The sequence below is a fragment of the Haliaeetus leucocephalus genome, unplaced genomic scaffold, assembly GCF_000737465.1.
Source record: "Haliaeetus leucocephalus isolate CR32 unplaced genomic scaffold, Haliaeetus_leucocephalus-4.0 Scaffold384, whole genome shotgun sequence".
In the NCBI taxonomy this organism is placed as follows: Eukaryota; Metazoa; Chordata; class Aves; order Accipitriformes; family Accipitridae; genus Haliaeetus; species Haliaeetus leucocephalus.
The window spans coordinates 3,287,550-3,308,268 of NW_010972820.1; the positions used below are offsets into that span (position 1 = coordinate 3,287,550).

Here is a 20,719-nt window from a genome sequence, read left to right on the forward strand (position 1 = left end):
CTACAGACACTGTAATAACACATGCACCCAGAGTACAGGTAGCTATCAAATAAAATCCCACCCCAAAACTCCACGAAATCAATACAGCATCAATCATTTTCTTCCATGGGAGAAAGGTGTGCCAGTCATGCCTCTTCCATGCCTCAACCCATTCCTATAAAGACAAGATATCAACACAAACCAGCTCTGACAAATGCTCCACTTCCCAGAGATCTGTCCCACCTGGTTACAGGATCTGGTTTTGAACATGAACAAAAACATAGATTGAACAGTCCTGTTGCCCTCTGGACCTCCAGTTTGCCCATGTGTGTTTTAAATAACTGTTTACCTTGGTTCCACCTGAACAGTTACACAAAATGAAATAAGGTTGAAATAGTCCAGGTAACATGTGACAGCTGAGTCAAAGCACAATAGTCTCTTCCAAAGTGGTATAAACCTCTTCCTGACCTGAAGGAGAAAACAAATCAGACTAATCCCAAGAAACAGCTTGTCTTCAAAATGGGAGATGCTTGTACGCATCACTTGCATTGTTCATGATCTCTGTACTCATCCATGTCCACATCCGAATCAAAGAGGGAGTGTCCAGTGTAATCTGTGTCAGGGGTTTGAGAAATACTGTTCCCTTCCTCATCAAATGTTTCTGTCCTTGAATAAAAACTGAAGTCCTGCAAAGGGGAGTAAGTCTTGCTTGCTTCGCTGCTTTCCTCAGATTCATACAGAGTGTTATCATCATCATGGTGCCATTCTGGCCAAAATTTCCTCCTTATTCTTTCACAATACATAGCAAGGTTAATCAGTTCACCTGCAACACAGCACAACAGACTCCAGTAAATACATCCAGTCAATAATGCTCTAACTCACCTGCTGATGCAGAAACATTAGCGCTGTTTGGAAACTAATTGTGCAGGCTCCTTCCAAAAAGATTTCAAAATACCAAGATCCCATCAATCCTCTTAGCGGCTCTGTTTGTAACTTTCATGTAACTTAAAACATGTATTATTAACATACATACAAGAAGAAGAGTTACACTGGAATGAACATAAATGCATGTAGCAAAATAACTATCCGCAATTCAACCTCTGCAGAAATAAATCAAGACAAGATACTAATACTGTAAGTTTTGCACAGTAAAATTCTTGCTTATGTTGCAGAAACTTGGTTTCTAACGACACAATTCGATCCTATATACACAATACAGTGTAAAACACAGTTAATTTGGGTTTTCCACCACCAGATGGCAGCGTTGTCTGCAAGATAAATTCACATCTAAGTTTTTATATGTCACTGGCTCACCCCTCATGTTCCTAGCCTTAGTACCTTACACCTTATGTTTACACATACATGTACACTTAGAGTGTGCTTAAAGAATAAGTTACAAAAAACTTCAAAGAACAAAGAAATAATAGTATATTAAAGGGAATGTGTATGTGAAACCTGCACTCACAATAGCATGAGTAGGTGGATGGGTACAGAGAATCATCCATACTCCTTGGGTATTTGCATGTATTACCATCTATTTATTTTCATGAGAGACAAACTAGTTCCAACAACACAGTATTCCTTGAAAGCCATGGACCCTTCAGAATTTTATCTGTGATTCCCCAGACATCAAGGGGAAGAACTGTATAGACAATACTTTTATGTCCTTATGTCAAGTGTTTTCTTCCTCAGTTTTAATAATGAGCAAGTCTATGCCTCCTAACTATTGCTTTAGTAGCTCTCTTGCGCAAAGTAGATCTACAGGTCACATTCATTCCTTTTACACCTATTTCCCATCCTTTTCCTCCTTAGCTCTTTGCATTTTTCATACCACATGGATTTATTCTGAAAAGAGATGCAAGGCTACTTTCACATGCCTATGCCACCCCACAAGAAAAAAAGAAAAAAAAAATGTGTGGAGGGAAGGGGTATGGTGGTTTCCAATTCATGCAAAAACACAGGGACTCCAAAGTCAGGCTGGACTTTTTCCTTGCCCAGCATCTTCAGTAACAGCAAAGGCTGTAATTTCAGTGGGACAATAGCACTTGCAGTTCTACTGTCAATGACACTACTCAGTTCAGCAGAATTTGGCTCATGGTCATGCTTCTGTCTTCTCATACTTTACCCAGCATTCACTCCTTAGAGGCATTCAGTCTTTGCTATGTGAAAGAGGGAAAAGATCGAGTACAGGAATAGAAACAATCATTGTGTAAAACATTAAAGAGAAAACAAACAAGAATTTTAAGAGAAAACAACATTACAGGATACAAATGCTACATCAAAGGCAAGAACAGCCTGCGATGCAGTTGAAGTGCTGCTGCGGTCTTGAACTGTCTTTACAAGGTGCTCCAAGTTTAAATGTGGCAAATGCCACCAAGAGTTTTTCATCAGAGATCACTTAAGCTTTCTTACCTTTGATTAGTCTCTCTGGTCGAGTCCCTGGTAGTGTCCACATTGCCTGTGCCAGATGCCCGAAGACAGTGGCATCAACGGTGGAAACGTTTGGTCCCATAATGTACTTCTTGTCACCTGTGAATACAACAGCAAACATTTCTCAACTGGATGTCCCTTCTCCCCACTTAAAAAAAAAAAATTTACCCTGGTTAAATCTTTAGCTTTTTTTTTTTTTTTTTTTTACTGAAATCATCTAGCTGAAAAGGTTCACTGGTTCAAAGACAGGGATTCAATGTAGAATACAGTTCAAAAGCTGTTGCTAGGGTTCAGGAGGTGAAATCCATTACTACAGCTTCCCCTGTGTTCACCACTTCTCGAACTAGGCCAATTACAGAGCCACCACTGGCCAAGTAACCTCCACTCATCACAGCTAGCAGTGCATAGACACTGCACTAGTTCTGCTGCATTTAAAATCTCCTCTGCAGCCAGCAGGTGCCCAAAAGCATGATTTTCTCCTTTGGTGCAAACCCAAAATCATTCAGCCATGGTTAAAAATCATGAATGCACTTGCTGAAAGAAGCTGGTCACCCTGTATCTCTCATGTGTGCAGATCCAGTTTCAGGTAACTCATCTGATCACACAAACAAAAGAAAGTTGTACCCAAAGCTCTCCTCTCCCACCATTTGTTCAGGCTGAAACCAATGCACCAGTCAGACTGGCAGTGACTGCTCCAAAATGACCTGCATCTCCAGGAGGACACAGCTGCAGGCAGGAGTGAACAGCTCCTCTCACCCACCACCAGTGTGGTGTCCCCACCCCCAAACACTGGTTTCTACCTGGCAGGGACCAAACAGAGGCACATCAGGCATGCTGGCAGGCAAGTGAAACAGCAGCCGCTTGGGACTGGCCTGGTCCAGAGAAGTGGCATGTCTGCTCCACACCGCTATTCTGCTTACCCCTCTGGGCACCCCAATGCCATGATGGTCCTAAGTGGCCACCACAGCACAAACAGATGGATAACTACTTAAGACAGGGAAGAAAATCACGTTTCAAAGCCACCGCTTGCAAAGAAACATCCAGTATAAACTCATTTCCTCATCACAGGCACAAGACCTGGAGCAAAGACTGCACGTGGCACACAGGTGAAACATGCAGTATTGCAGAGGTCAGGTTAGATGGTTGCACTGTCCCTGCCTTGGCCCAAAGTGCTAAAAACTCTATGAAATGTGGTACATAATTGAATTCTCCAAATCCAGTTATCCCATCTCCCCAGGACGTTATTCCCCTGCCCAATATAAGCTGCCTGTAATTCAGCAAGTTATTAAATGTTAGAGTTATTGAGTGAGTTTAGAAAAACTGTCCAGCAGTAAAATGCATCCAATTCCAGAGTATAGTACAAGGAATACTGTCATCTCCCTGTACGGTAGCATAGCAAAGCTCAGGAATAACCAGTAACAATAACCTCCTCTAGCCTGTCAGATGTAATTTTAACATGGAGTTAACTCTCCCCAGCTCCTTCACAGCTGCATCAATCTACTGTTTGAAAACCATGTACAAGGTAAATGTTGTGTCTTTTCAGTATTTATCTGATGCCTAGCATTCATTGATCTCAAACACAGCTCAAAAACTGGTCCCCAAACCACAGTTATAGGCCAACACTAGGAATTTAGCACCACACAACTGGTTCTGAGACTCAATCCATAACAATGTTGTGCTGGAAAATAATACTGCCATTTCCATCTCACTACAACTAAGGCAGGCAGTGAGTGAGGACTGAACCATCTCACTCTTTTGCAAACACAATGGCTCCCCAGGCACAACACCTGCACCTTCAGGTGCGTGGCAACAAAGGGGAAGAGGAGGAAATAAAGCTGTGGTTCCGCAAAACTGTAAATATGGGTTTAGGTCACCCCGCAATGCATAACACAGCCTCCAAGCACATGTCTTTCTACCACTTCCGATCTGTTCCCAAAAATTCCAGTACAACTTTTTTCCAGAAGACTTTCTGACAGACCAGACACCTTCTCTCAGCATACAGTTTTATGCCAGATTACACAGCGCCTGTCACATCAAGGCTGCCACAGTGCTAATCTCAAACACCTCGCTGCATCCCCTAGCTAATCCAACAGAAATGCAATCACCTGGTCACACTGGACTTGGATCAAATTTGTACTGCCCAGGGATTTGACAGCACACAGCCCTGCTATTTAAGAACGCATGCACCAGAGGATTAAAGAGCAGCTACTTCAGCACTACTTCAAGTAACCCTGGCAAAAGACAGATCTATGAGACGGGCCAGCAGGAGACCTACACCCTTCCACAGCAGCATGTACAGCCCATGCAGGCTGCTGCAGGGCATTTCAACTAGCATTAGGGGCCTGCATTCAGGTTAGTCCCACCTCTGTGCTCTGAGCACCCCTGCCCTCCACAAAACATCAAATGCTTTTCAAAAGCCAGTTCAGGCAGCTGCTGCCCTGCAACTCCCTGCTCAAAATCCCCATTTACCCAAAAGCCTGAGGGAGGCAGACAGCTGAGAAGGCACCAACAGATTTACGGGCACCACTCACTCACTTGCATCTTTTAAATAATTATCAAAATGTATATTTTTCATTATTGCTAGTTCATATGCCCAGTTCCCCCCACTTCCTTACACTACTACCAAGCAGTAGGAAAGTACTACAACACAAGGAAATCACATTTGTGCTTTAAAGACTGCAGGACAGAGAGCAAGATGATACCAACAGGGTAGACTGATCCATCACAGGAGGATTAGTTCCAGTTTCTTTTATAAGAGATCTGGTAGAGTCTGTTAGGGAAAGAGGTACATGGAAGAAGGAAAAATGATTCTCAGAAATGAAAAAGAAAGAAAAAAGCATCCAAGATGCGACTGGGAATGTCAAAATGAGTGTCACAAGACCTGGCAGCTGCCAAGTTATCATCCTCTGGAAGCAGCTCTTGGAATTTAAAAATTATTCTTGTTCCTGTGGGAATGGTCTCTGTTAAAAAATGGGGAACATTAATCTGATATGCCTGATGACTGACAGCTGCAGTTTGGTATGCTATTCTGCATGATAGGCATCCTTTTTAAGCTCTTAAGATAGCCCTCTCACAGCCAAAATCCCAACTGCTTCCTCTCCTGGGAAAATACAAGGGCACATATACGTGGAAAGGAATCTCACAAAGATTTTTGTGCAGGCAATAGGCTGACTGACCGCCTTCTCCTCCACCCTGTGAAACGGGAGAGTCTCCAGTCAGGCTAGAAGTCCTCATCCCACCTCCTGTCCCCATCCCAGGCTACTACCCGGAGGCCACAGTTACTAGACCCAACCATAAACAGCTGGCTGGAGAAAACCTGAACATGCTGGTGTTAATGAAAAATCAAGGCAATTGTAGAAAAGCAGACAAATGCACCAATAAAAGGGCAAATATAATGATTCACATAACTGCACAGTGATTAATCTGACATCTGTTTCAGAGGGGAAGATGAAAAAAAATTGTACAATATTCAGGTGGTAATGTAGTAAAATAACAGGAATACAGCAGATGCCCATCAAGGTTTTTTGAAGTACACAAGGCACAACATTCTCATCTGGAAGTAAAAAGTCATACGTTGAACTTGCTCCAGCTCCTGTCCCAACCCTATTCCTCTCTGTAACATGCATGGAGCCACACAGTGCCAACTTTGAAGCTACAGCAACAGTAGTCCCACAGTTGAGAGCACTTGAGCTGGCCACAGCTTTGCAGCAGATGTGCCCAGACCTCTTCTAAAATGACCTGCTCCCTCCCTCCCGCAGAAAGAAAAAGGACCTCTTAAGCTCCAAAACCAGGTTTTCTTTGGAGAGGCACTAGAATCGGTAACTTTTTTTGTTAACAAAATGCAGCATGAGAAAGTGTTGACCCAAGAGGAGCTGTCAACAAATCTCCCCCTTGCCCAATGTGCCCATGCATCACATGTCTTTTTTCCACCTTGCTCCCAATCCAGCAATACAGCAGGTTTGCTTCAGAAAAAAGTTATAGAAAACTCTAAACAGCCCAATCTAGGTCCTCTGCAAACATCTTTGTTTCCAAAACACCTTGGAAGTGCAGAAGTATCTCTTCCTTCCCTGTCTCAGCAAGCACTCAGTTTCTGCCTTCTGCTGGGCTCTCCTCACCTTGCTCCCTCCATCCACTCCACACTTACCTACTTCAAGCATGTGCACTATAATATATCGTCCCTCACAGGGCAAGGAAGCATCCCTCCTACCCTCCACTCAGCCACCTCTTTAAAGCAATCGTAACAGGGAACAAAGCAGCCAAACAGGTACCATCTCTCTTGGTTCCTTGTGCAAAAGAGACACAAGCTCAAGGGAAGTGACCACCTGCCCCAAACTAACTCCTCAAAACGCAAACTTTACACAGAAGCACAATATGGTTAGCTTTCAGCAGACTGCAAGGCAAGAAGCACAGCATAAACAGCTCCAGTGCAGATTTCAGCCTGAGTTACAAAACAGAAATGAGGCTCATGTGGTTCTAACGGAGGTCAACCTTAAGACTAACCCTATGAGATCCACCCATGACAACCAAGCAGCCTAAAACCACCTATTCTGGCACAGAACCCATCTCCTACTAGCAGCTTTGAATGAAGTTTTGAATAAAGCTGCTAACACCAACCAAATACAACAAAGACCCCCTCCCCCCAATATATAAATAAGAGGTTTCATCTGAAGAACTAAACACTACGTTTTCCTAAATTCACATAGCAAAATGCTCTTCCAAAATCGCAGGCCACATTCCGGTCCTCTGGATACACATACTGGGTGCTCACAGAAGATAGCCATTTACCCCTCTGGAGACACAATTAGGTAGCCAACAGTGGGGAAAGGAACACTGTCCCTGCCAGAGCAAGGGTGGCACTGAATGACAGCAGCAGTGTGGACTCTACGTACTGACAAACGAGATTATTTGTGTATGTGACCAAGCTGCCAGAAAGCACTCGCAGTCAATTTCATCCTGTGGACAGCAGGTTGTGAACAAACAGAATGCGCGTAACTCGCTGTACGTTACCCAGGAGGCCTGCTAGAGTCCGCATGTCCTTCTCCATCAGCGTGTACATCTCCTCCTCTGAGAAGCGGCCAATGCCATGGCCATACATTTCCCGCTTCACAATCCCTTTGGTCAGATGGCAGAGGATCCACTTCAGCAAGTCACTGAAGGGGCCAAAAAGTGAAACCATCTTTTGCGTCTCATGAAGATTTTCCACCCACTGGCAATAAGCTAAAGTCCTAGAAGGATGTGAAAATAAGTTATAGCAGTGCAATACTTCCGTCAGCAGCCCATCACCACCCTGCAAAGGCTCACACAAAGGTTAGGCGGCGAGCTTTCTTAAGGCTGCGTGCTCACTGCCCTGATGGAGAGGTAGTTTCCAGTAAAGAGTAGACCCTGATGCAACTCAGAGAGTGACAGCAGAGAAAACTGACTTTGCAATACTTACGCAGACTGCCCAGTGCTTATTCTCTCAGTAAATCATGGCTCACTTCAAGAGAAAATGAGATTCGCATTGAAATATAAAATAAAAGCTGCAGAATTCTGCTAAACTCGCATAACAAAATGCAGTGCCAAAAGGATTTATTAGCTCAAGATGATTGACTGCACAGGCCTGGGGAAAGCAACAACAAAACAGCCCACAAAGACACCAATCTTTCCCACCAACCTGTTCTCCTTGCTTTCTATACTGCTGAAACTTAGCCAAGCAGTAACTCCGCCCCAACATAAATATTGTTGCAGTCATTTTTCAGAAGATCTCTGCTCTCCTCAGAAACTAATAATGACACAATCTTTTAAAAATAAAATAACAGAAATGAAGGGATGGTTGTTATTGGGTTGGTTTTCCACTGTATTTTTTCCTCTCCAAAATATTGATTTTATGAGAGAGAGATTTCTGAAGGACTGTTGTATTTCAGGCTGTATTTCAGCTTTATTGAATGGCAAATATATTATTTTGAAAGGTCTTTTTATAAAAATTTGTCTTACCAGCTGAAATTTGTTTCCTACATGAATTTTTGTTCTTTGCTAATATTGTAGGCAAACAAAAAATTGATTTGTTGCTGTCACTACTCAAGAAATTTATGAAAAAAGAAACATTAACTTTTTTAACATCTAGTATCTCCTGACATAACCAAGAAACCAAAAAGACCATATCACTTTTGTCACCAAGTTCAAGGGATGTTGGAAAAAGGGCTAAAGACATCTCAAAGTAAACATGACAAACCTATGAAGCCAACAGGATCTCAGAAGCACTAGGAGTTGATACCCATATTCCATTATGTTCGTAGCAATTTCCAAACTGAAAAATCTAAAAGTGGATTTACATATTTGAGATCATATGAAAACAGGCTCATGGAGACATGATAAACTAGTGAAGCTAGATTGAAAAGTTAAAATACCAAAAGTTGCAAGTTCATGTACACAATTATATTAACTTAATAATCAAATGTTTTCATTTCCAATATGATAGGAGCACCATTGTTTTAGTTTGGAATATGACTTCAGTTTTATCATTGTACATATTTCTAACTGCACCTAATTTCCTTAGTGCTGATACAGATCGCCTAATTCAAGAAAGAAAAGAAAAAAAAAAAAAAGAGAAAAAAAGCAGTACGTCCTGGAGAACTCCTGTGAATTTTTTTTTTTTAAATGTATGTTTTATCAAACTCCTGTATGTCATGAACAGAAGCTGAATTCAGCACTACCATCAGGGAACAATTACGTTTACACCATGAAAATGTTCTAAGCTTCAAGTTTTCACAGATTCTTCACTTGAATTACTAATATCATGAGGTAAAAGGAAAATATTTGGCATAACAGCTGAAAAAAAAAAAAATCCACTTACAGCTCAAATTTAGAATGCTCCCAACAGAGTGGGTAAAAGATTTTTTAATTCTATTAAAAATTGTCTACTGCAGGACAATGCCTCCTGCTCAAATTGATTTCACTAAAGTCAGTAACAGTGAGGCAAGTGCAGGTTTTATTGCAAATGCATGAACAGTAAATGCAAGAACAAAAATGCACCTGCTATGTTTCTGATGGCTTTTATCCCCAACAGTCTTCTCCACAACCTCTTGCACTGTATTAATATGACAAAAGCATCCCGCTGACGTTTCACACGCTTCAGTACCACTCTTTGAATGGGGGTGTTCCGCACAACCATTTTTTCAAAATGGATGGATCAACTCAAGTCATCGGGCTGGTTTCAGCACAGCAGAGTTTGAAACACAGCCAGATTTAGTGAGAGGCACCAGCTCAAAAGTGGCAACATGAAGCCAGCAAGCACAGGAGTAGACGGCTGCTGAAACTCCAGAAGTATTCACTTTGGCTAGAAGATGGGGTGCAAGACTGCCTCACTCCCGGAACAAAGGTAAAACAGAATTTAAGAAGGATGGAAAGAAGACTGGGCTGCAAGCATAAGGGCGCTCCACAGAGCACAACGTTTCACTAGTCATGTTTCACAAGCCTGGGAAAGGACAAGGTCCTTTGGGCAGGTACAGCTCTGAATAGGAAATAAAACTCTGGTCTCGATGCAAACACTGGGAAATAATTACAAATACTATCTATATCTGCAAATTATTATTTATTACTTGAATAAGCTAAGAAAAACTTGCTCTCCGAGAGCACTGCTGTGTGTCTCGCTGCAAAGACCCTCCTTCCCCAGCACGGACCTGACAGGTTTCACCCAGCAACTCTGCAACACAACTTAGTTGCTTTAGGACAACAGGCCTGGCCACAGAGAGGGACAACAAGAAAAAAGAAGCCAAAACAAAATGGAAAAAGAAGAGAGGAGACTCTGCTGCAGCATTTTTTAAAAGTCACCCCAGTCACACAAAACTAACTTGGCCCTATGGACTTGCCATCACTATTGTTCACTCCAACCCCACCAACAAGCTGGCACCGCACCAAGAATGAGCAGCCACATCCAGGATGGTTTTAATTTCATGAGATGGGATGAACAAGGTTTCCCACAAAGCTAATTAGCCTATACTTTAAAGTACAAATACATTTCCCTAGCACTCATTTGCTCTGGGGGAGAAGGTCTTTGGGTCTGGAAGAGGCAGAAATCAAACAAGTGTTTAATGATCAGGACAGCAATGCAGGAAGAGCAGAACTGCACAGGATTTAGGTAATCCTGCTTAGGCTAAACTGTCAAGCCCAATCTTAGACATCTGCTTGTCACTTTGAATGAGTAAAGTTGTCACATGTCCCATATCTCAAATTTACATGGGCAATGAAGGCAGCTAAACAGACAACCACAGAGTCTACTTCTAAAATGATATGTTTCTGAGCACACAAAAGCAAAGAAAAAAGTAGGCTCAGATTCAGAGAGACAGTTTAAAGCACTTTTAAAGCTGGCTTTACAGGCACTTTGTTAAAATAACTCTATTCAAAGGTTCATTAATCTGTGCTTCCTACCAAAACATGCTCCTCTGCATTTAATCCCTCTGCTCAGACTACATTATTAGAGTATTACCAACATTACAAAAGGTTAGGAAATGCCAGAAATCAGGTAGTCTACATAACGTACTTCAGCATAACTATACATTTTAAACTACAGTTAGTATTTATAGGATGACAATTATTTAAAATATTGGCCTGAACTGAGCATTTTGGGAAACATTAACATTCCCATTTGTGCCAGCACATCTGTCCAAATTTTAGAGTATAAATAAAACAATAACACATTAAAGAGCAATGCTGCAGGGGTGAAGCAAATCTGAAGTCTAAATGTAACAGCAGCTTTGGCCTCAATACATAAATCAGGAGAGGAGATGGAGAAAGTGACTCACCATCAGCGGCTTGCCTGATTATCCCCAAACTGTCTGAACATCAAGGCAAGGGGGAGGTGTTCACAAGGATGTAAACTGGGGGTTATTTTTCCTATCTGAACCTGTGCAGACTGGAATTTCTAGATATACAAAAGGATTATAACAAATTCATTCCACAATCAGCTGTAGAAACCCCACCTGCTGTGCGATTTCCCAGAGCAACTGGCTTTTAAGCCACCAGTGGCATTCAAGCCTCATCATTTTTAATAGCAGGAGAGACATCGCTCTTACAAGTGGCTTGATGTATTTAAACATATTTATATTATAAACATATTTTATGTTTAATACATGGCAAGTCTGAATACCTACCAAAGTCAGATTCATTTGTATTCTCATACCATGCTTTTCCTGTACTTCAAGCACTCATCACATATGTGATATTTACACGGTCTTCTTGAAAGACAAAGCAAGAAATGAGTTAAATATATACGTGTATATATATGCACACACACACTTAGAAATCACAAAGGTTGTGTTTGACAATACAGCTAAACCAATCTAACAGGTTAATTTGTTAAGCTGCATATTCAAGGCTTTAGGTTCTCACTAAGCACATTAGTGTCACTGATCTCAGACCTGTCTCCTGAGATTAAAGTGCCAGAAAGCACCTTGCAGGGACTGCTAGCCCTCCAGGCACCAGGACCTGCCTGGCTTGAATGCTGGCAGTGCCACCGAGCCCAGCATGCCAGTGGCAGAAGGACATGAGAATCAGGTGTCCTCGACCCATCTCACAGAGAGGTCCAATCCCACAAATGTGCTGCAGATACACCAAAAACTCAACACGTCCTTAAGTCGGCTGTGGGTGCCCCGCTGGTTTCTGAGGGCCCACGGGTTGCTGCAGGCAGTGGAGGCGACCCAGGGCAACCCTTCAGCACATGACAAAGGTCTGCACCAGACCCAGGACGAGAACCACAAGTTGGTCCACTCCCATCTCTTGCCTGCATCTCGTGCATCTCGGAGATATGCTCTAATCCCTGCACAAAAATAGGCACACTCGCTTGCTGGCTGTCTGCCTGACCCCTGCCAGGCATAGCAGCCTGGGGTGGAGGCAGGGTGTCTAGAGGCTGAGGTTCACAACAGCCCTGCATTGCTCTCAACTCCATCCAGAGCAGCAATTTCTACCTGTAAGAGGCACTAATTGGTGAAGATGAGCAATTACGTCAGCAAAAGCTAAACGTTTCAGGATGAAATGCTGAGCACCCACTAGGATTAGTTCCATCCAGAGACAGCACACCACAGGATGTACTTTGCTTCTTTGTTCGATAAATGTACTACAGTATTACTTATTTATCATGAAGCTACTTTGCATGCTGCTGGCAATGAAACAGTATGAATCACATTTTATATCACTGCTTTGGAGGCTTGATTTTATACATCTTATTCTGCAGAAAGGCAATCACTGTTACAAATTCCTCACCATGGGACTTGAGGACACCATGCACAAATGCTAAGCTTCTGGTGGGAAGTGGGCAGGTTCAAGGACCAATGTAAAGGGATCCCACAACCACAGATGCAATGCTGTCAGGGAGAAATGTGGCCCTACACAGCTAAAGCCTGATTTTATTTTGGTGTAACTACAGAATAGTTAAAGTTATTATCCAGGAATTACAGCGGTACAACTGTGATGCCTCATAGCTCAGGCTTTGCCTAGTACAGAGAACTGGCATGGTGTAACCTCACCAATATAGCAAGCCTCTGGTACAGCCACACAGCAGGGACATACAGTAAGACTTACAGTTGGATGTTTTGCTACACTGCAGCAAAAATACATGCATTAGGGAAACTCAACCGTGTGACTAAACAGGAAAGGCAACTGGGATATACAGCCAGGCATGCACATCTCTATTCTTACTTGGTCTAGCTTTGTCGACCCATTTCAATGTCATCTCCCCGGGTCAGCACCTGAATTTGCAATACCTGTCCCCCATGCTCCCCTATGTCATGCCCAGCAGCGCTGAGTCAGCTCAGAGGGAGCCTGGATGGACAGACAACAGCTTCACAGAGGAAAGCAAAATCTGTAATTGAGACACAACAGCAGTGTAAGTCTGTCATCAGTAATGTTACATTTAAAGCAGTTAAGTCTATGGACCGCAAAACAACCGACACTAAGGCAAGGAGATGGAGCATTAGGGGATTAAAAGGCCTCATCTTCCCTTTGGCAGCTATAATCACTGAGGAGGGAAAAATGAACAAAAAAAAAGCCATATTTGCAGGCTACTTGAGTCATATTTTTGAGGCTATGGCACTGCAGATGGGTAGAATTGGTGAAGGTCAAGCTTCCTGGAAGGCAGGGATTACATTTCTAAACCATATCATTTAAATCTGCCTCCTGAATGCTAAAATTGCTCCCAGGAAACACTAAAAGTTATTTGAAGAACTATATGTACACATGTTGCTGCTCATCTTCGATCACAAGGTGAAAGAAAAAGCACATAAATGCATTCAACTTAAATCACACATTGTTTTGAAGAAGAAAAGTGCAACATAAATGCAAGACTTAATACAGCAAGGACTTAAATGCATGCTAGAAAGCAAACTACTGGGAAAAAGCCTTGTGCCTGCTGAGGCAGCCAATGCAGCATCCAAGATACATGTCCACCTGCTACTTCTATGAATCCAGACTGGAAAGGGCACTTAAAAAGGACTGAAATGTAAAGTGGGGAGTATTATTTTCAAAGGTGTCAGTAAAACACAAAGTACCAGCAAGGTTATATTTATGTTTTCCATTCATATACATACTTCAGCTTCTCAGGATACTGTGACTAATGCTGTATCCTATCTACTGTCAGTGTTGCCAACAATACATATTAACAGGAGTATCCTGCGTTACAGAAAAGGAAACAATCCATATTATAATCACACACACAGATAATTAAAATCAGTAAGAACACAATATTCTGGATTCATGCCGAATGCTGGATTTGTTCCCCTCCCCCCCCCAAACCACAAATGTATTCAGCCATCTTGATTTTTTGCTCTTTATTAACAAGGCTGTTTCTATACAGAGGTCACATGAAACAGGACAGAGGAACAGCCCACTGCTGCTCCGCTCTGCAAAGCTGCAGGCAAAGAGGCTGTCCCCTTACCTTGCCTGCACAGCACAAATCTCAGGGGAGTTACCCCCAGCTCATACTAGTGTACACAGAAAGCAGCAGTTTTCTAGGGTGAAGAGAGTTGTGAAATTAATAATTGGGTACCCAAGCTTTCTGCAAGAGAAAATAAGTATTCACATCCAGGCACAAGCAGAGGGGCAGATCTGAGAGACCAAGAACACAGCCAGCTTCGCCATGCAAGCTTACCAGTAGAAGTGCTCCTCCACCATTTTTGTCACAGCTCTGGAAACAGCTCTTTCATGTGGACCAAGGTGTTTATTTAAATTCACTCCAAGTTTCTCTTCCAAAAAGTCAATAATGAACTCAGTGCCAGACACCTTCTTGTGATTGTATTCAATCCAAGGCATTTTCCCTTGAGGGGAAAGTTTTCCATCAAAATAGTTCTAAGAAAAAAAGCAAGTAAACAAACAAACATACAGACAAAAAAGGCCCTTCAGGTTCTGTTTCAATGAGAATAAAGCTTTTTAAATATTTTTCTCTGTTTTTTAAAGGCAACATTATCCAACAAACTTTTTTTTTAATTAATACTTTAGACTACTGGTAGCTGTTCAATCAGAGCAACAGCTTTACCCTATATGACAATTCAGATAAAATTATTTCCAGGTCTTGCAAGGTATATGCTTTTATGTTGGACCCCATGTGATATAACATTATTTAAGTATCCAGGTTATTTAAGGGTTGGAAATGCTCAAATCTCCCAAACATTGAGTCAGTTATTCTAAACAAGTTTTTAATCACAGGACTCACAACTAAATTTGGCTCTTGCACAGAGCAGCACTTTTCATGTTAAAAGTACTTTATAAAGATTAATTCACTACCTATCTCAGATAGCTGCGTTACCTCCAAGGATAAAACACACACAATCACAACCATATAAAGACAGACATATTATTCCCTCACTGAGCAGGAGGGAAATGTGCCTTTACATATGCTTCTGCAACTTCATAACTTAGAAATCTCATACCTTTACAGACACACCTGTTACAATTGGGTCTCTGAAAGTCCAGCACCAGTACAGTACTAGCGCATTGCTGAATACTGGTACATCTGCTCAGCATAACACTCACACAGAAGTAGCAACGTATTTTCCCCATTTTACAGTTAGAGAAGGTGAAACACGGAGATTAGAGATTTTATGTTTCCTCTGACAAACACAAGAATTGCTGGCTTCCAAGACGTGATCAGACATTTTACTTCAATTCTCTCTTACCCCTGAAGGCAGAGCTTTCTTCCTTTCTTGCGATTCCCACCCTCACATCCTGTGATTTAGTGAATGAAAAAACCTAGCTCAGAAGGCCAAACCATAAAGGCTCATAATAAAGGCTCAGCACTCAGTCTCTGGCAGTCACACTAAGCATTTTGGGATCTAGCTCCTAATTGCTGGAGGTTTAGGGTTAGCAGTTCTGGACTGACCTGTTTGGGTCTCAAGTATTTATCCTTTCTGAATCCACTAAAGATGGATTAAGGTCCTCTCGCAGCAAGGAGCATACACCAGAAGGCACCTCCAGCTCAGTCTGAGAGCACAACATCCTGGCTACCGCTCAAAACACAGATGTGCAATGCACTACTAACACACGGCCATTCCCGGAGGCTATTCCCTCGTGGATGAAAACACACAACAAGGGTAGCACTGCTGGGAAAACAATGCCTTCTGGCTGTAGCCTTTTCTGGGACTTCTGCCCAAACAAATAGCATGGTAGGGACACCAGATTATATAATGTCTCATCTCCTGCATCCCTGCATGGGTGAATAAAGCAACTGAATCTACCTCGCTTGCACATGTGAGTGATGTGGGAGTTATTAGCCCAGTCCATGGAAGAAATTCTGAAACTGCTGAACACCTGAAACAAAGGAGAGCACTACTCCATCCTTCCACATTCCAGACTTTTCCTTCATCAAAAAGGCTCTTTCAGCACTCAGACTGACTTGATAGGTTTCCATAATTTTTCATTATGAATTTAATACAGAATCATAAGCTTTTCCTGGAACTACATACATAGTGTGTCTATATGGCACTGAGCATTGCTGGCTTAATCTTTGTTAAGCCCTTTCAACATGAGATTTCCGTTCTTGTGTACAAACACTGATGTTTTGCTGAAGCTACTAGACTTGAAGATGTGTTTATCACATATTGCAATTACTGTAGTCCATATCATTTGCAACCCAGAAAAAAAGCAAGAGCTAAAGTTCTTACAGGAAAGTTGGTTTACCTAAACTTAAAAAAACCTTCTCAGGATCTTCACGTTTCAATACATACAGTTTATCAAACAAAATAGGAAACATCTTTCAATGACCTGAGAAAACCTTGGTCTCTTGACAAATCTGTCACACTGTTCTTGTATCCACTGTTCTCAAATGGGTACTTTTAGGCTTGAAACCTCGGTATCCTTATGGCTGCTACTAATTGCCATCAAATATTTATCAATATTTATCCCTGCAAAGCAGGGAAAAGCTGTGGTATTATCATTAAAAAACCAAAACCAACCCAACAAAATATCCCCTCATACCTCACAGTACATTTAACTGAACTGCAGCCTGCAAAGCAACAATAACAAGACCTCCCCAGAACCTCATTTACAGAGGAATTTATAAACAGAATGGCATAGGGCACTTCTGGGGTAATTTTATAGTACTATCCAAAAGAAATTAGGTTCCACATTTTCAATTACTGCTGCTTATGCTTTTACTTTTATTCATGTCTCTTCCCAAGGAGGCTACCATCTTCACAGACCTGGCATGAAAACAGCATGTTTCTGCTGTGCCAATTACTTATCAGATTACATAAACGCTCAGGTCTTCTTGTTCCTGAAGGAATCAAGGAACACCCAAACGATCTCCAGAAGCACCCAGAATGGGCTCTTCCAAAGCAAGCTTTATCAAGAAAAGCATCAAACATTTTGAAAGAACAGCTAGGTACTATTGACAGCCCAGCTAATTATTTTTGATGGAGAACTTGCACCTAGAATGGCAGTTTCAAGAAAACATAAGCGCATTACAAGAGTGCATCTGTTGGAAGAAATTCAGATAGTAGTAAGGTAGGAATGCATCACCCAATTCCACTTCTCACATGCCATTAAAGCATGTTGTGTAACACGCAGCACGTTATTCAATAGTCTGATGCACTATAATAAAGTATAAACACAAGGAATTGAGAGAGTAAAAGCAGTCTAACCACCCCTCTGCCTTTTCTTCACTCTGTTTCACAACCTTCCCTTCAAAGCATCCCCTCCCCGGGAAGGCAATGACCACAGCTAGTCTCCAGAGGCAGGCCCTCGGCACCAGCTGCCACCCAGAGTGCCATCGCTTCTCTATCACAGCCCCCACCAGCATGCAGGGAAGCGAGGTGTCTCCTTCTGCGTCCAGCCGTACCCCCCCCTACACACCCACCCCGCTGCCCACTGGGAGGGCCATCGGTTGTCTCTGTCACCTACAGCGTCCTATAGGTAACATAGCCACAAGGGAACAAAAGAAAAGTCTCCAGGTAGTCCAAGTACAGGAAACTTCATAACTCCAGCTGAGAACAGTGCTGCCTGCTGGCTCCCCTCCTGCTGCCTCCTGCTCCCCTACCACTTAATCCCACAGCAGCATGCATGCCTTTCTCCACCTGCCGGAGCCAAACGCAGCACCATACTCCTAACACAAGGACAGAAACACATCTGCCTCTTCTGGAAAAAAAAGCTGCATCCTCAGCTCGTAAACTCAGCTCCACCAAACTGATCTCTAAAACCCTACATAGAGTCGGTAACCCCACAAACACATTAAGCCCATATAATCTGGCACAGCTAAAAGCAGCAACGTGGCATTCCCAGCACCCGCAGGACCCATTCCTGCTCCTGCAGTGTTGCCCCCATGGAGCATATGGATAACCGAGCTAGGTTAAAACCAAACTAAATCTTCATGGTTCCCACTGGGCCACCTCTGGCCCAGCCTGATCTGGCACAGAAAAGGACATGCAGAAAGGGACAAGAGGGAGCCGCTGAAGGTAGGGCTGTTACTTTTGGTGGTCCTCCTGACCTATGCCAGCTTAGTGTGCTCACAGCTAGCAAGTAGGGATAGAGAGATGCAACACCAAAAAGCAATGCTGACCTTCAGTACAGAAAATAAAGAAGGGAAGATAACCATCTGGAAATCCCTCTCTCTCCGAAAAGGTAGGTGACTCAGTTCTACACAGCATTAGCTGTCTAAACGACTCCATCCTGAACCACACGAATGCACAGTGCTATCTTTTAGAAGTGACCATATCCTGTGACAACCATCTTTTATACTGCAGCTTTCTTTAACTACTCTCCACTCTGATCATCACAAACCTCTGAACTGCATCAACTGCCATTAGAAAGAAAGCAGATCTCAAAATAGTTTTCCCTTCAAACATGCAATTACTACCCCAATTACCCTGGGCGGAGAAGCAATGTGTGCAAAGTCCTCCTGCTCCAATGACATGTTTAAACTTCGGTATCTTGCAGGTTCTGTACGCCTAAGTGAGGAAAATATATCCCACAGGACAGAAATCTCCCTATTTAATGCTCTGAAGCATCTGATTCAAGTACCATTAAATCTCAAGACAATGAACATTAAACTCAGTCTTTTAAAGACTTAAGCAAAATGTTACTAACTAGAGCTTCTTTCACTTCCAATGTAAAGGAGTTTAATCACATACAAAGCTGAATATCAACCACAAATGTGTAAAAAAAGAAGTTGTAATATGGTTGGTTTTCCTCTGTAAAACACTGGACATAAATGAAATACTCTTCCTAACATCTTGGTATGCAGCAGTAAAAAGTGACTTGAACCCATGTGGGGTGAGCATGCAACCTACCCACAGCTCAGCCTCTTTGAGGCAAAGAAAGATGCCAAATTTACATCTCTTGGGGGGGGGAAGAAAAAGAGACAGACATTTCTTCTGCCCAAGATCGTTATACTTATCACCACTGTTGTATCATCTTAAACGCACTCAATGCTTCACACAAACAGAAAAAAATCCGTCCCATGTTTCAAAGAGCTTGCATGCTGTATAGCTTGCCGACACCACAATGACGCACGCGCCAGACTCGCAGCATCACAGCTAAACCCTGACACTAACAGGCAAGACTGCTAGATTCAAATTTCTGCTCTCCTGGCTTTCATTCACCACAGTAGCTTGGGCTTCATCCCCTGTGGGAAGATGGCACTGGATGCACCCAGCCACAATTAAGGAGCAGTATTCACAACGTCTGAAAGCAATCCTGTCCTCCTTCACTGGAGGGGAAGCACCAGCGATGGGAGGTGAAGCAAAAAGCAAGAACGCCTTCCCAAGAGAGCTCCAGAGAGAAACCCTCCAGGAAAATGAGCAGCTGCAGCTGCCTAATCTTGATCTCTTTAGCATAGTGAAATTCAAAGACCAAATAATGTTACACTTTAGCTTTGGGGTGTTATGTAGCATTATATAAACTCCAGGCTACTCTCCCACTTCAGCATTTCCAGCCAAGTTAGCTTCTAACATTCATTTAGCTTTGCCAGTTAAATCTAGAGCTGTTCCAGACCAACGTTATTCAAGTCATATCTTTAAAGGTTATACACCAAATTTAACCGGAGACATCAAAGTGTCGATGTACCCACCTAGTTGTAGGCGTATGTTTACATCTCCCTGGGTGAGACAGATCGGGGGGGAGGAGAGACAGGATGCCTATTTGCCATTTCATGCAATTATAGCGAGCCGCAATGTAAAGGAAAACTGCACAATGTACCTGGTAGGGTAAATCGGCCATCCTCAAGTAAGTTTCCATTTTCAGACAGAATGGAGATAAACTTGGAACACCATTGTTAGGCCTTGAAAACTGATGCAGGATGATAGCATCTTTCGAATCAAGCTCTTGCTCTTTCCTGTCAAAGAGAAAACAGAGTTAAAAAAAAAAACCACAGGTGCACAATACGTCAGCACGTTGAATGCACAAAGGAGAAATCCTGGCCGAGGCAACACGCGCGTCCTCCCTTAACGGGCGGCTGCAGGTTTTTGATTCACCGGATCCCGAGCCAGCCAGAAGCACTGGGGACGCCGTGGCAGGCGGCAGCCTGGGCTCACCCTGCGCCAGGGAGCCGAGACCAGCGGAGCCCCGCACCGCCCCACACGGGGGCTGCCGGCTGACGGCCCCCGCGGCCGCCCGGGGCCACCTGTGGAGGCGAGCGCCGGGCACCTCTTCAGAGCCGCCTCCTGCAGGGCTGCGACGGGTAAGCGGGGGGAAAAGGGCGAGAAATAAAGGGGGGGGGGGCGAGGGGCAAAACCGCGGCGAAGCAGAGGAACCGCCCCGCCAGGCCGCAACGCCCTCTCCCCTCAGGTGAGGGCCTCCCAGCGCCGCCTCGGCCCGGCGGCCAGGGCGCCCTTCGCGCCCACCGCTTCTTGCC

The 20,719-nt window shown here is 43.2% G+C and overlaps 1 protein-coding gene across 1 annotated transcript in view; it reads right to left on the reverse strand.

The window, feature by feature from the left end:
• Window positions 1–235: 235 nt before the first annotated feature.
• FAXC (failed axon connections homolog (Drosophila)) overlaps window positions 236–20,719 on the reverse strand; it is a 25,927-nt gene continuing 5,443 nt past the window's right edge. The window contains exons 3-7 of the mRNA XM_010573441.1: window positions 20,065–20,200; window positions 14,528–14,724; window positions 7,417–7,634; window positions 2,392–2,508; window positions 236–802 (exon numbers count right to left, since the gene is read on the reverse strand). Coding sequence (XP_010571743.1) covers window positions 519–802; window positions 2,392–2,508; window positions 7,417–7,634; window positions 14,528–14,724; window positions 20,065–20,200 — 952 coding nt within the window. The 3' untranslated portion in view covers window positions 236–518. The remainder of the gene's footprint in view (window positions 803–2,391; window positions 2,509–7,416; window positions 7,635–14,527; window positions 14,725–20,064; window positions 20,201–20,719) is intronic.